Source organism: Alligator mississippiensis, chromosome 13, assembly GCF_030867095.1.
Source record: "Alligator mississippiensis isolate rAllMis1 chromosome 13, rAllMis1, whole genome shotgun sequence".
Taxonomy (NCBI): domain Eukaryota; kingdom Metazoa; phylum Chordata; order Crocodylia; family Alligatoridae; genus Alligator; species Alligator mississippiensis.
The window spans coordinates 6,529,590-6,544,632 of NC_081836.1; the positions used below are offsets into that span (position 1 = coordinate 6,529,590).

A 15,043-nucleotide genomic window follows, 5' to 3' on the forward strand; every position below is an offset into this window, starting at 1 on the left:
GAAGGGACCTCAGAAGATCATTGGAGTCTAGCCCCCTGCCCCCAGGGCAGGAAGTCAGCAGGGGTCGTAGGCTCCCAGCAAAATAAACATCCAAATGTCTCTTGAAGGCATTCAAAGTAGGTGCTTGAACCACCTTCAGTGGCAGTCTAGTTCTCTGCCCAGTAGTTAATTAAAACTCTGCAAGAACACAGAATGGTTTTTAAAAAGGCGCACACAAATCCCCACACACCCAGATAAAGGAAGTTGTTAGTAAACTTTCATAAACTCTTTTACATTATTCTGGAATACCACCATTTCCATTTAGCAGTCTGTTAAATGGAGAAGCTCTCTCAAGTTTTGCATTAAATTGCATAAGGCATTATCTAGATCTGGGTCAAAGTTCTTCTGACAGAAGTCCGAGTTCAAGTAATTTGGATGAGGAGTCCTGCATGACAGCTTACCAGACTGTAGATAAACCGTGATTTGTGGTTCCACTTAAAAGATGGAACCACAGTTGTGGTTCCACGTACAATGTGGTTCCATGCACAAAACAAATGAAAAACAACCCCTACCTCCCAAAACATCTTGTTCAGTTCAGCCTCAGTTCTGGCCCTTTATTAGCAGATTGGTCAGTGGTTTGCTTTAGGGCGATTCTGAAGCCATGACCTCAGAAGTAGCCTCCAGTGACTTCAGTTTGAGAACATTACGTCACGGCCCAGAAAAGACAACCAAGTACATTATGCAGTGAAGGTAGGAAAACAAAACTGCAGAAGTAGTGATAAATAAACTCTCTCCCCATGCAAATAGTTAAACAAAATGGTCACTCTGGATAAGTATGGACAGTCAAAAACCTGAGGCCAAATCGATTTAATCGTCACAGGTTAGTCTAAGCTGCATAGATTGAACCAATCAGCAAGTGAACAAACATTCACTTGTGATTCTGGAAATGCAGCCACATGCCTGCAGTGGCCCAGGCCAGAAGCCGGGGGGCACGAAAGCACACCTGCTTGGTTGGATGGAGTAGGCAGCTTGGGCCAAGGCTAGCCCACCCACCCTGTGAGGGAAGGGTTGCAGGGGAGATGCAAAGCATCCTGGGATGCTGGGAGGGACTGTGAGTTAATTTGAATCTGGATGAGATCTGGAACAGGAGAAGTTCAATAAAACTGATGCAACTGAAAACAGTTAAGTCTGATACTGCATCTTAAACCAGTTTGGGCCATTTTGAAAGTGGTTTATATGCACTGAACTTCTGGACCACGTCCAGACGAATGTGGCTGTGGGGCAGACACCTCTGTGGTGCCACATACTGCACATTCAGCTGTTCTCTGTACTGCCAAGTAGCAGCGTGCGTGCATGTGGGGGGGGGGGGGGGGTTGATTCCAAGTGATCCCAATTATGTCCAAATTATACTTGATTTCTGAATACAGAAAGTCTGTCTGGCTGTCATTTTAATGCACTCTTAAAAAAAAAAAAGGAGAAGACACTAATTTTCTTAATATTTACTGGTCCAGAAACTCTTCCAAAAGTAATGAACCCAAGCAGCAGATGACTGTTGCACACATTTACCCATCAAGTGAATTACTGCATCACAAGAGCATCAAAATTTCCCCTGAACTAGAAAGTGAAGGGTATCTTACTGAGCTCTGCTAACATGCCTCCACTTACTGCTGACAGCGGGGAAAAAAAAATCTCTTTTGCCATGGGCATTCCTCTGCTGCAGAGAAGAAAATTATAAAAAGCCCAAACTAGAAAACTGTTCAAAGAAATTGCATCACAAGTGAACTCGCCTTAAGGATAGTCTCTGCACAGAAAAAGCCCATAATATATTTAGCTTCATTATGTCCACTCCAGTCTTGCTGGGCTGAGTGATTTGCTTTCACACCAAGTGATTTTGTTTAGACTGGTGCTTTCCGGTTGATGAAGAGGAGAAAACCAATACATGTCTGGGAGCTGAATAAGATTGCATGATAAAGCGTAGACTAGAAAGGGAAGCATGCAGCTTGGACCCATGTAAGGCAATGCACTACTTCAGCTCATTGTCACGCAACAGGTAGGGAAACACATCTCCTAGGAGGTTCCTTTCTCATAGTCTCCAGATCACCATATCACTTCCTTGTGACTGGCGACTGGGCATGCCCTTCCCGCTCTGCCTAAGTCTTCTGCCGCAGATCAGAGATCCACAAGGTAGACACAGCAGACTCCAAGCTGTACCAAGAATAATCCTTTTTCTGACTTGCTTTTGATTCAGCCACCCCAGTGCTGCCCTCACCAGTTAACATGCTGCCAATGGGTAGGGGCCTCCCAACTCCCAACATCTTAAACTGAAGTACTGCTGCTAGTAGTATCAGCTACTCATGATACACTTTTGAGAGTGGCTCTGCCCATTTACCCCATGAGCCATGCAAGACTTCTGCATAGTGCAGCACTGGAATATGGAGAGGCAAAAGACTTAGTCAAAAGAAAGAAGGAAGGAGTTGCTATATAAGTCATTGATGCAGCACAGTCATTGAAGGTGATGGGAAGTCACCCACAGACTTCAGTAGGCTTTACATTAGACTGTACTTCCACTCAATATTTTTCTCCAGAAGCTGATTGCATTTTCCTGCAAACCGTCTATCAGGAGAGGCCAGTTATATGCACTAGAAAATCTAGCATCTTTCTGTTTAATAGTTAATATTAAGAAGCCCTTGTTTTTTAAATAATAAAAAGCCCATCCATGATCCTAAGCCCAGAGACTACACTTAGTTGTTCATTTATTCAGTGCTGAGAATAAAATCACTTTCTACAGCATCCAGTTCATTAATTTAGAGAGCTGTCTTACTGATACACAGATGGTGCTAAAAGCAATCAGTCCTGATATTGTTCATTTCTCTTAAGCCGTGCAGTTTTACAAAAACATGAGTCAGTGAAAGTGGCAGTACATCTATGAACGCTAAAAAAAGGACGTTTAGCAGAACTGTGGATCTGAGTCATAAAAGTTCAAGGCAATTTTTTAATTTCCAGGCACAAGCTTTGTACTTCTCCACTCTTAAGGTTGCCACAAATCATAAATTAAGTCTCTGTCAAAACCAGAGTTGCACAACTGATCCTTTCCCAGTGCTAGTTTTACACATTTTGTAATTGAAATTACCAACTGGCCCAAAGAAGCTTATGGCCATTTTTAGGAATCTAGCATGGAAATAGGATTGGAGATCAGGTGAGGTTCAGGTTCTCTCAGGTTGCACCGTGAATATTTTGTACACCACTACACGTTCCAAGCCAACTTTAGCATGTTTTGTCTAATAAGAGTCACGCTCCAGCATCACTGGGAATTGGACCCAAGATCTCTTGTACTAAAATCATAAACCTCTTCATTTTGAGCCAAAGGTCTAAGGTTGAATCACAGCCCATTAACATCCATAAAGCATGCCCATAAATTTGACATCAGGCCCTTATTCCCTACACTGAAAATGAAAGACTCATCTTTTGTTGACCAGCCATGGAGGAGCGTGTGTTACTTAACAGGCCAACTGAACACTTGGTTAGAGCGTGTACGACGGGTAGGCAATATAAATGTATCAACTATGCATCCAAAAGCTTGAGCACCTTTTCAGATACCGGAGTTTTAGATATCTTTGCCCATTCAAATCATCCAGATATTTGATTTACTTGTCCTAACTCCATGGGGGCCAACCTTCCAGGGATGCTACAAATTAGCCTGCACTCTCCAAGCGCAACTCCAATCCCCTTTCTCTGCTGCTTTGCTCTGCTTCCTGTCCCATCTACTGCTTTCCGTCACTGTGCTGACTGTCCCCTCCTTGATCTGCCACATCCCACCCACACAGGCTGCCTGCGCAACTTGCAGAATGCATGCTGCAGGTTGGTCACCCCTGCTGTAGCTGCCAACCTTAAAATATTATAGGCCAGCAAGATGGATATTTGTGAGCCAAAGTAGAACTAATGGAAGATGACAATTAACTTAATACAGAACATATTTATGGAGCAGTGAGTCAGAGGATGAGATACAGCAACCAGCCCTGTGAAGTGCATCATGCAGAATGACAGCTAACCCAGACTTTCAGAAACACTCAGCAGTTGTATTGGTGTGTTTGATGCTGCAGGGTGCTACGTAGCTCCTGCGTGAAAGCCCCACCAACTCCCACCGAAATCAGAGGGAGTTGAGAGCGTTCAGCATCTCGTATTAGAAAAGGTTTGGACCCACTTCAAGCAATAGTAGATGAATGGGTCAGGGCATAGGCAGAGGTTTGACTAAATGGTGAGCATCAAAATGATGATTTGAACTGAAAACTTGAAAAAGTTATCATTTTGACATGGGTTGAAAAAAATTGTTTCCTTATTTACCATCCTTCCCCCCTTCAGCCACTTTGTTCTCCTTTTCCATTAAGTTTCTGTGGAAGTCCCATCAATTCCCAGTTTCATACCAATGAACAGATTCAGCTCTGTGCCCTTATGCACAACCCAGATGATTAAAAAAGGCCAGCCCTCATGGCAAAGGGTTAAGAGGATCCATTTCCTCTTAAGGATCCCCGTGGTGATTTTGAATTAATGCCTTCTTTTGAAGAAGTACTCAATTGGACTAGTTGTGCATCTCAAACAGATCTCCCCTGCATCAGACCTACTAAGCACATTTCATAAAGAGGAGTTTTTATCTTGGGAAGCTGGAGCTGAAACAGGGAGTTACCTTTTTCAATATAGCTAGTGTAAGTGTCCAAAAAGACTGCAAGTAAACAGTATCTCAGAGGTTAAGTAAAAAGCAAACATTTATGCAAGAGGCTTGACTTTGCAGTGCTGCTCCCTTGTGACAACATGCTATTTAGACTAATAACACAATTGCCATAGTACAGCCTCAGGAATTATGCAAATGTGCAATAACTATGCATTAATAATTAGCAGATTATGCAAAATCAGTGGCACAGAAAAAATTGTTTTGTTGCAAGTTTTGCATGAAAAAAAAAAAAAAAGTGATGCAAGGCAGGCTAGAGCAAATGTACCTGTTATCAAATTAAACAATTGGTTTTAAGGAAAAGATGTACAGCAGTACAGTATTAGGGGAAGGCACAAAGGCCAAGGCACTTGCCAATGAGGAGGTCTTCACTCAGACATTTAACAGCTGCAGAAAGGAGGGGTTGGGTTCCCAGCCAGCCACGGGTCACCAGGGATTCTCCCAGATGTTCACACAGTCAAACTAAAGCCCACAAAGCCCAGAACTTCCCTCAGATAGTGAGAGATGCAATCAACCAAGGCCACACTCCTTCCCTGAACACCAACAAGGAAAGGAGTCAGGATGGAAATCCCGACTGAGGCTTTTTCTGCGATGGCTTGTGTTCAAGTTGTCTACCTCCCCCAACCCCCAATACAAATATTCCAGTGCAAAACCCTTGCGGCTGACGTCCTACTGGCAGGAATCCACGTTATGACCAAGAAGGGCTGGATTTTTTCTCTTGACCTTGGTACAAAATTTGAGCCCGTTATCCCTGGTGGGTGGGTGGGGGACAGGGGACAGACCGTCTTCCTTGAACCCGATCAAAATGCTGAAAGAAAGCCGAGTCAGGGCTCCCTGCAATGGGACTAGGACCGAAGGGTGCGGGTGGGTTTGTACAACTCTGAAAAGCAAAACCCTCCTTGTTACAACTAGGTTCTACCATTCTGAACACAAAAAAGCCATAGAAAAATTCTAACAGCTTGCACATGACTTGAAAAGGGTCAACTAGAAGTGTACTGCCAAGTCTAGGGACTTATTTGGAGTTCGGTATTTCCTTAGGTGCACTGTTTGATGTTCTGGATAGGTCATGACTTATCATGTAAGTACAGCACGTTGTTGAAACAAAAAGTCATTGAACTAGAGTGATGTGATCAAGGGAGCCAATGCTAGGAGGTAAATGCATGCAGTCCCAGTAAAGTCAGCGGTGCAGATGTGTGACGGAAAGCAGAATTTAACCTAAAAGTTTCTTAAGGTACTTGCATAGCCCTGCCACTTGTAATTAAGCACACCACACACAAAATGTCTTCCCAGAACCCCTCTGAGAAGTTAGTGCTGTTGTTTCTCATTTGTAAAGTGAGATTAGGCAGACAGGTCTAAGAAGGAGTCACAAAAGGACTCCAGCACTTAAATAGCATCTTACTACCATGGTAGGCACCCAGATGAAAGATGCAGATTCACTGGATACCAGCTAAACCTGGAGCCACATAAGTTTCCAAAAATAAAGTTCCCCAGGGTCCTCCACATCTATTGGCCATGTAGGGAAGCACCCAAATCTCAACCGCAAGGAGAAGGAAGGTACCGTAACTCACACTTAAACACTGCCGAGATCCAAAACCAGACCATCCTTTGTCTTGCTTGCCAATGTGGTAAGTACTCTCAGGGAATATATGACAGACTGGATCTGGCATAAAAATGCCGAGTGATTAGAGCACTCCCTTGAGATGGAGGGTGAGGGCACGATATAATTGCCTCTTCTGCTTCAAAGAACTTGAACCCATATCTTCCGCTTCCCAAGGGAATGCTCTAAGCACAACACTATAGGACAAGGGCACTCAACACCTGGACCATGGGCTTGATCTGCCCCACCAGTGCTGTGCCATCTGTCTTGCAGGGCTCCTTATGGAGCTTGCATGGGGGGAGCTCTGGGGGTCATGGCCCTGCACGCTAAATTGGGCTAAATCAGACCCAGGAAGATTGAAGAACTCAATCTTGTTGCCCTGAGCTTGAGCCCAATTGTCTAACCTCAGGGGCATCCTTCCTCTTCCCAGCTGAATGATTTTGACACCGAAATACAGTAGCTAGTTCTGTAGGGATAGCAGACCCATACACATGCATACCGACATTTTGCCTTTAAACTATGCCAACCATTCTTATCCAGAAGAGGAGACATGAAGCACACACAGACAAGATACATGCTTGTTTGAGTGATAACGCTCTTTAACCAGTCAGGATTTTTTTTTTTTTTTTTATTACTATTACTACACACTGCTCCGTGCTACATATTCAGAGTAAGGTGCCATGCAAAGAGTCACAGAAAAGTTCTGCTTCAAGTGGCTGGTTTGCATTCAATGAGAAAGATTTCTGTGACTGTTTTCCTGTTTGTTGCATGGTAAATAGGTTGAATCTGTGGCATGTTACCATTTATCATATAATTAATCTATGAACTGAATGATAACCATAATGTATGCCAGCAACCACATTTTCTGCAAGCAAAACACTCCCTAGTTACACCTAGGCAGCAAAGAAATGAGACACCAATAGACTAAAAAGGTCTCATGGTCAGGTTACTAAACTGGAATTCAAAAGCCCTGGGTTCATATGCTGGCTCTTCCAAAGACTGTGTGTATGAAGTAGACAACCCTACATGTTTCAGACCCCCATTTTAAAACCAGAATGATACTAAATACTTACTCTTACAACTTCTATGCATCATTTCCATTGGAGTGCAAATTCCTCGAGGCACAGACCTCCCATGCTGTATTTAAATACAGTGCCAGGTGCAAGAGGACCACAGATCTGGTATAAATTGATAACATGGCCTATGCTGTCCATGGATGACTAACCAGCCTGCTTCAAAACTCCTGAAGATTTGTTTTAACAGCCCAATGACATCACAGGCTAGAAAAGGAAACTCAGAGTGTATCATCTAGTTTACTTTAAACCCATTTGAAATTTCTCTCACACGTGGGAGATAAAAAGAGGTTTGTAACAACATGGTGCAAACATAAGTGAATATAAGAGTTAGGCAAAACTTTTCAAAATGATCGTATGGGAGCAGGGAGGTGGAAAAAGTGGCAGAGAAGCAACACACATTTGAGTATATCCTACAGAATAAATCCTGTATATATACACACACGATTTAGCTGCTGTTGCTTAATATTACCAAGACTCACTGGTACTTTCTCCATAGCATCCGTGACATGTATATGTATATATATGTATGTGTATGTATATATGTCACGGGCGCTATGGAGAAAGTACCAGTGAGTCTTGGTAATATTAAGCAGCAGCACCCAAGTAAAACACAATACATGATCAAGGAGATTCACATGCAGCAACCAAGCCCCATTCTATCCTTCCCTCCCACCCACCTCCTCCCGCAGAGGATGGGGATGCCCATGAAATTCAGGACAGACTCAGATGGTTTGACAATGGTGATGAGCACAAGATACGAAGCTACACAGTAGCAATGGGCCCAATTCATTATAGCTTTGTACTTTGGGTAGTTAGTCATTTGAATGGGTGCAGAATGAATGTAGGGAGGTGGGGGAGATCGACAGGGGAGTTGGGAAAAGCAGGAGTGTAGAATCCTATTTTATTTAGATTTAAATAACTCCATAAGATGCAGGATATCAGAAGATCAGACCTAGTCTAGAAAATTTGTTACTCAGTAAAAAATCTTTGGGGGCTGGGACTTATTTTTGTTCTAAATTTGTACAGCACTTTGCATAGGGGGGTGGAAGGGAAAGAACAGGGGATGACAAGGGGGACCCTAATCCACGTGTGGGACATTTGAATACTGCAACAAACAGAAAAACCACCCCCACCAAGTCCTTTATGGCATGCAACGCCTAAACCATAGATCACATCACCCAGAGATGCATCATGCTTCAATAATCACTCCCAAGGCAGCACTGATAAGTTATGACATATCATTTACTGTTCCAAGCATAGCTCAAGTGGGATGTCACTACCAGGTTCAAAACAGCTAAATTTCAAACCAAGTCACCACCCACAGTCTAATTTGGGACTATTTGGTTTTAGGGCTCTTTGTATGGGATTATTAAAAAAAGAGGTAAAAGGCATTGCTCAGACAAATCCAAAGGTCATTTGGTATTTTAAACCTTTAGGATCCTTATCAAAGGTGGATTCTCCCCCTACCCCCCTCATCCCGATACCGGTAAGTTGTTAAAGGAAGCAATTTACCAGTTACTGGGGATGAAGTTTGGGGTGAAATACATATGAGGACGTATAGAAATTTCGCTTACCTGCTTCCATAAGTTGACATTGCTGCCCAAAAACCTGCGAGAAGGTAACAGGGCCTGCTGCAGAGTTGGAGGTCACTGGCGAAGAGTCCATGGCTCTCTTAGGGTCCTTCGTGTTAGTCATGTGGCACAATCCAGGACCTCTGAAGTTTCCGACTCCCCCCCCAGTCTGAGGTTGAGGACCTCTATGGGTAGAAGACGGTCAGACACCTGGTAAGGTTGCTTGTGCTAGACACCCGAGGGATTTCTCTCTTCAGTGGGTAGAACGACACCAACGTCCAGACGCTCACTCAGAGCATCATTTGTGTCTGATTTGAGACTAGTCTTTCTCCAGGGCCGTTGTATGCATTTGAAGCAGGTCCAGAGGGCCTCATCAGCCAGTTAAGAAAGAAAAATCAGGTTATAGGAAATGTGCACGTTTCACCCCCAAAAAGCAGATGTCTGCTATACTTGTGCCACTTAAGTGTCTAATTGTGCAATTACCTTGTCCATGAGCCTTGGCACATTTCCACCTGGGGGTGGTGAAGAGAGTATTTCTCTTCTTCCCCAGTGGTTTGGTTCTTGTTCCTGGCAGGGGTATTAACCCTTCGCCATTTCAGTCTGCTAGCCAGACACTCAGGGATCCTTGCACCAATTCAGCAACGCATGTTACCAGGAAGATCCATCACTGTCCAGCTTTTCTAACGTGAAGCTCGGACCCAGAACTGAAGAATGAAATATTCTGTTTTCAGCCTATGAACTTAATGCCTGATCTGGGCTTCAGGGAACCTGCCTACCTGCAGCAGTGTTCAAAAGATGGTATCCTTCCTCTCCAGGTGGTCTGACTGAATTCCTTGCTCCGTCTCCCTTTCCAAATCCAGCAGCAATCTGCAGTAGGCAGCTTCTGCTGTCAGGAGCTGTACTGGCTCTTGGCGTTAGTCCCTGCTTAATTCCTTCACTACAAATCTTTCTCTTTCACCCAGCAAAACAGGAAAGTGGGAGGAGATTGGAGCCATCGTTAAATAACGCTTCCTCTGACCTGCTGCAGTGTTCCCCCCCACCCTTCTGTGATGCAAAGGCTGTTACTTAGAGTCATTCTGGAAGCACATGGAAGTGCTAACTCAGCCAGGCAGGAGAGAGCCTGGTTGCTTTAACTCTCTCACGTCCATTTGCAATCATCAAAGACCAACAATATTATAAGAGAAAGGGGGAAAGAAGATGTGGGCTGGAGCATACCTCCACATATTTAACTCCAGCTGTCATGTCACATGTAGCTGCTGCTGTTCCACAATTATATTTCAGTGTAAAAATGGCAAGCAAGGCTATTTCTGCAGAAGAGGGACCAAGCATTAACTCCCAGCAAAGTCTGTGACAGCCGATTCATCTGTATTTTCAAAATCCCATCTGGCAGCGTAGAGGATGCCGACTTCAGAGAGCTTTGTCCGTTGTGCAGCACAGGGACCCCCTAGGAGCCCTACAGGGAGACAGGTTCAAATTGTGTGAGCACACATCACAACTTGAGCTCAAATACAAGAATTGCCTGGTTATTGCAATAGAAACTACAGAGAGAGAAAGTGTGCGGCTCTGTTGTGTGCGTGCGCAGAGTTCAGCTCTGGCCAACTTCTATGCACCGTTTTAGAGGAGCATAAGGGCAAACTAACCCACTTGCCTTCAGTACTTACACGGCTGCCACCGCTCTGCTAACTGACCATGTCATGATCATTGACATTTTCCCTCCAGCCCTGCAAGACAGCCAAGTATTATTTCCCATTGGAGAATGGGGATAACCAAGGCAGAGAGACAAGGGTATGTCTGCCTGTAGCTGCTCAGGCTGCCTTCACTCATGTGTGCCAACCACCTACACTGAAAACCCTTGAGCTCAGACTGGCCTCCAGCACCTGCCCAGCTCATCCCTCAACATTACAGCTTGAGGGCGAGGCCACCCTTCCCTCTTCCCCGTGTGTGGTCAGAGTTCACTCAGCTCTTGAAAGCCACAAACAGCGAATCCATCAGCAGCTTCCCATACTTGACTTTTGGCCCTTTATACCCCACTTCCAGACAGAAAGAGGTCCTGTTGGTTTGTTTAAAATACAAAAGATTTTGGACCTAATTCTGGTTGTGTGTGTGCGTGCATGGCATAGGCGAGTGTGTGCACACATGCATTTGCTAGTGAGGAGAGCAGAATTTGGCCCCCATAAGAGAGTTGCTGGAGGACAGGGCTTCCCCTGCATCAGCTCCTGCAGTAGCTGCCTGTGTACATTCATTTACCCTGGGAGAAAACCCCTGGTAATTTAGCCTTCATCAAAAGAGAGGTAAACCCTACCCTTACTGCTTCCAGGTGAAACTGTGCTTTTCTTCAGCTCCCATTATCACAGCAGAAAGTGTTGAGCCCAGCTACAGCGTTTTGGCTGGGAGGAAAAGGAAGGAAAGGAGCTGGGGAAATGCTAATTTCGAAGCCTAGATTAAATTGAACTGCTTTACCCAGGCCTCATTACCAAAAAAGTCATATGAACCCTGTGCCTCAGTTTCCCCCTCTAAAATTTAAAGATAATGGTGTTCTTGACTTCCAAAGGACTTTAAGGTTCACGAAGGAAAAAAAAAAAAAAAGAATATATACATTTTGATGCATATATTTATGCATAATATAATTGCTACGTATAATGTATAGTTATAATACATTTATAAATATGTATACAATACAGTTAGATACTATCATATTGTATTATATTATATACTAATTGGTTATACAAGTTATAATTTTTATAACATATTCTAGTTGCATATATAGTACGATGTTATAACATATTCTAGTTGCATATATAGTACGATGTTATAACATATTCTAGTTGCATATATATTATAATATAGTATTAGTTGAATATATCTATCTATAGATAGCTACATCTATAGATAGAAAATTGCTGTGTGTGTGTTGGGCAATGGCTATAGAGCTATATACACATATTTATATCCATCTATCTATATTTATATATAGATCTAGAGAGTTATGTCTATATCTATAGATATAGATATGTGTATATAGCTCTATAGCCATTGCCCAACACACGTGTAGCAATTTTCTGGTCCCTTTTAAAGAAGATTACCAGAAAAAATGGTAGTCAGGACTAGAACTTAGTTAAAGAAAAACCAAACGATATGCTGCTATATGATGATAGTTTTCAGACGACGCCAGACCGCAGCACCAGCTTTAAATGCAAGAGACTGGCACGGCCTCCCTGGGCTGAGGTAAGTCCCCTTCACCTACCTGGCACGACTCTGCAGAGAAACACTAGGGGATGCAGACACGTAGCAGCAGTGCCCCCGTGTCCAAGCAAATCCAAGAACGGAGGTGTTTTGTAGGAGCTGGGTGACCTCCGAACACCACCAAGCTTTGCTCGGGCTGAGCCCCGGGTGTTCAGGGATCACTCTGAGGCAGCGCTCCGCAGGCCCTCGCTGCTGCGGGCCCCAACTGTCGAGTTACACAACAGGAGCGCCCGCCGTACTTCACCGCTCTCTCTTCCATAGCCAGACATAACCCCGGCCGCTTCGCATGTTTAGAGGCCGCTCTCTTGCTGCCCTCGTGACCGGCAGACGGTTATTTTCAGTGGTTAGACTAGGTTTGAGGGGGGAGGAAAGTCTTCCCGTGCGAAGAGCCCAGCAGCTCGCCAGCTGAGGAGAGCGACGACCAGGCTTCCGGAGAATTCCACAGCAGCAGAACCAGGGGACCCCCCCACCCCCCCCACCGCCCCCCGCCCCGAGAGACCTTCACCTGCAAAACTGAGGTCTAAACACGCAGCTAGGACAGTGCTGTGATCCCGTCTTCATGAATGCATATAAAAGGAGAGGGCCCCAACGCTGCTTGCTATTTTCATAGAAGTCAGGAGGGTTTTTGGTTTGGTTTTTTTTTTAACTTGGAGAAACCTTGGCTCACACCAAGTTCCCCCTTTTGAACATGCTCGATAGATGAAAGCGGGTCATTGCACAAGTCATTTGTCTTATGACAGAAACAACGTACCAGGAACGGGATCTGGTCGAGAAATAGCCTGGGTTCGGCGCCTGGCTCTCCGCAGCTTGCCGTGTGATTTGCTTCACTTCTGTGCCTCGGTTTCCCCATCTGCAAAAAAAGTTTAAAGAATTTAAATGCTTTGCAGCATAGAGCCATGTTGATTAGAGAAATTCAGAGCCTTTTTTTTTTTTTTAAACAAGTTTGGGGACCTTTAACAGTGGGTCTTGAAACTGTGCAAAAGAAAGCGGAGAGGATAAAACCAGAAGAAGTTTTTCTTTTGACTTCGAAGTACAAATATAAGTTTTAAAAAAAGGGAGGGGAGGGGAGGGGCGGCTTTCATGAATCACGAGTTTTTCATATCTTTTATAGGCATTAGGGCTAGATGGGACCTCACAAGATCATTGGGTCCAGCCCCAATAGATTTCAAATCTGAAAAAAAAAAAAAAAAAATCTTAAAATTCAGAAGAGGTTGGGGAGAATACAAGAGAAGTTTTTGCCTTCTTTGAGCTCCAAGGAAACATCGACTCGAACCAAAAGCTCAGGAAAAACATGACCCGAGTATTTTGGAAAACATCCTGCAATCATTACGAGTCCTGCGATGGTAGTAGGGTGGGAGGATGACGACCCAGATTTCTTCTCTCCAAAAGAGGAAGATTTTGCAAAACAAAAAGAAACACCCTCAGAGCACGGGGGTGATGGAAGTGTTAATACTGGTCAGGGTTTTTTGATGGCTGAACATGCTTTGGTCCACAGTCCCGGGCAGATAGGTGGGGGATCCGCATCTTCCTGCCCGGTCTGTTCAGCAGCGTCCCCCAGCAGGAGCAGAGCTCAGTGGTTACACACTGCACGCAGCACCGAGTGATTATACAACACCCGTCTCTGTGCACACCAGGTGGCTCTGCTACATTTAACGGCATTGGTCACAGCTGGCCACAATTAGATCAAGCCAGCACATGTCCCTAAATGCAAAGAAAAGGAAGAAAATAATGATCTGGCTGGGCTGATTTGGAAGCATACCGCCAGCAAGTTCCCTCCTTACCCAGGTCAGCATCAGAAGCAAGCTCAGGATTGGAGACAATCCTGCCTTGAGCAGTGGGCTGGACTAGACGACCTCGCAAGGTCCCTTTCTAGCTCCACTTTCCTATGAGGCTAGAAAAGGAAAATGGCACAAAGATACCTCATCTTCATCCTGCACTGCAGGCATAGAGCTAATGCCATGATTTAGTGCATTTTGCCCCATAGAGGTGCACATTGCTGCATTTGGGCAGCCCTCCGAGAGCGTGTTTTCCCCTCGGTGATATTTCCTGTGGTGCGCACACAGCTATAGGCTTCACTGCAGCTGTCTGAACTTTTCCTTCCCCGGCACAGCTGACAGCTCCTGGCTTCTATCCCCAACTGCATTTCACCGAGGGAGGTTACAATAACCCCAGGTTTCCCTTTCTGCAACATGTCAATATTACCCGGTTACCAATGCAGGTTTAAGGTTTGATTAGCACATTTAACATCCTTCAAGCTCTTCAGAGGAAAAGCACAGTGAAAATGCTGTCTATTTTTTTTTTTTAATTTATTTTACAGCAGAGGGCATTTCTTCCTGCTGCTGATCAAGCAGATTTCAGGAATCCTACTGCTGGGTTATGCTTTTTGAAGCTAACTCTTAATTACCATTACAGGCTGCACATCTATTTCCTTCCCTGGAACCATAAACCTGAACAAAGAGCCCGCTGCTTCAAACGGTAACTTCTGTTTGAGGGCCAAGGTGTAAATGTCACTGCTGCCTTTGTTATCCTCGGATGGTTTCCTGATAAAACTTTAAAGCCGCTGTCAGAGGCACCATGTTCTACATCACTTCATTCCTGCTTCTGCTACGACTCGGTAGGTGCCCTGAATTTAGGATGGATGTGCTTGTTTTGCTCAGCTCTGAATCTGTTTGGATGGCTACTGTATACTGCAGATTCAACAGTTCGGCTCATTCATGCGTGAATAAGGAGAAGTTACAGTGACTTTGTGTTGTCTCTAAACTGAAAAATCAGAGAGGGAAAAAAAAAAATACAAGGGAAAAATGGGACAAAGGAGGAATTGGCCAAGGCACCATAAAACAACTAGCTGCTCAAC

General features: G+C 44.4%; 1 protein-coding gene across 1 annotated transcript in view; it reads right to left on the minus strand.

Moving 5' to 3' along the window:
- Positions 1-13,032, minus strand: part of KAZN (kazrin, periplakin interacting protein) — a 636,407-nt gene extending 623,375 nt beyond the window's left edge. The window contains exons 1-2 of the mRNA XM_059716417.1: positions 12,941-13,032; positions 8,950-10,399 (exon numbers count right to left, since the gene is read on the minus strand). Of these exons, the coding sequence (XP_059572400.1) occupies positions 8,950-9,070 (121 nt within the window). The 5' untranslated portion in view covers positions 9,071-10,399; positions 12,941-13,032. The remainder of the gene's footprint in view (positions 1-8,949; positions 10,400-12,940) is intronic.
- Positions 13,033-15,043: the final 2,011 nt, after the last annotated feature.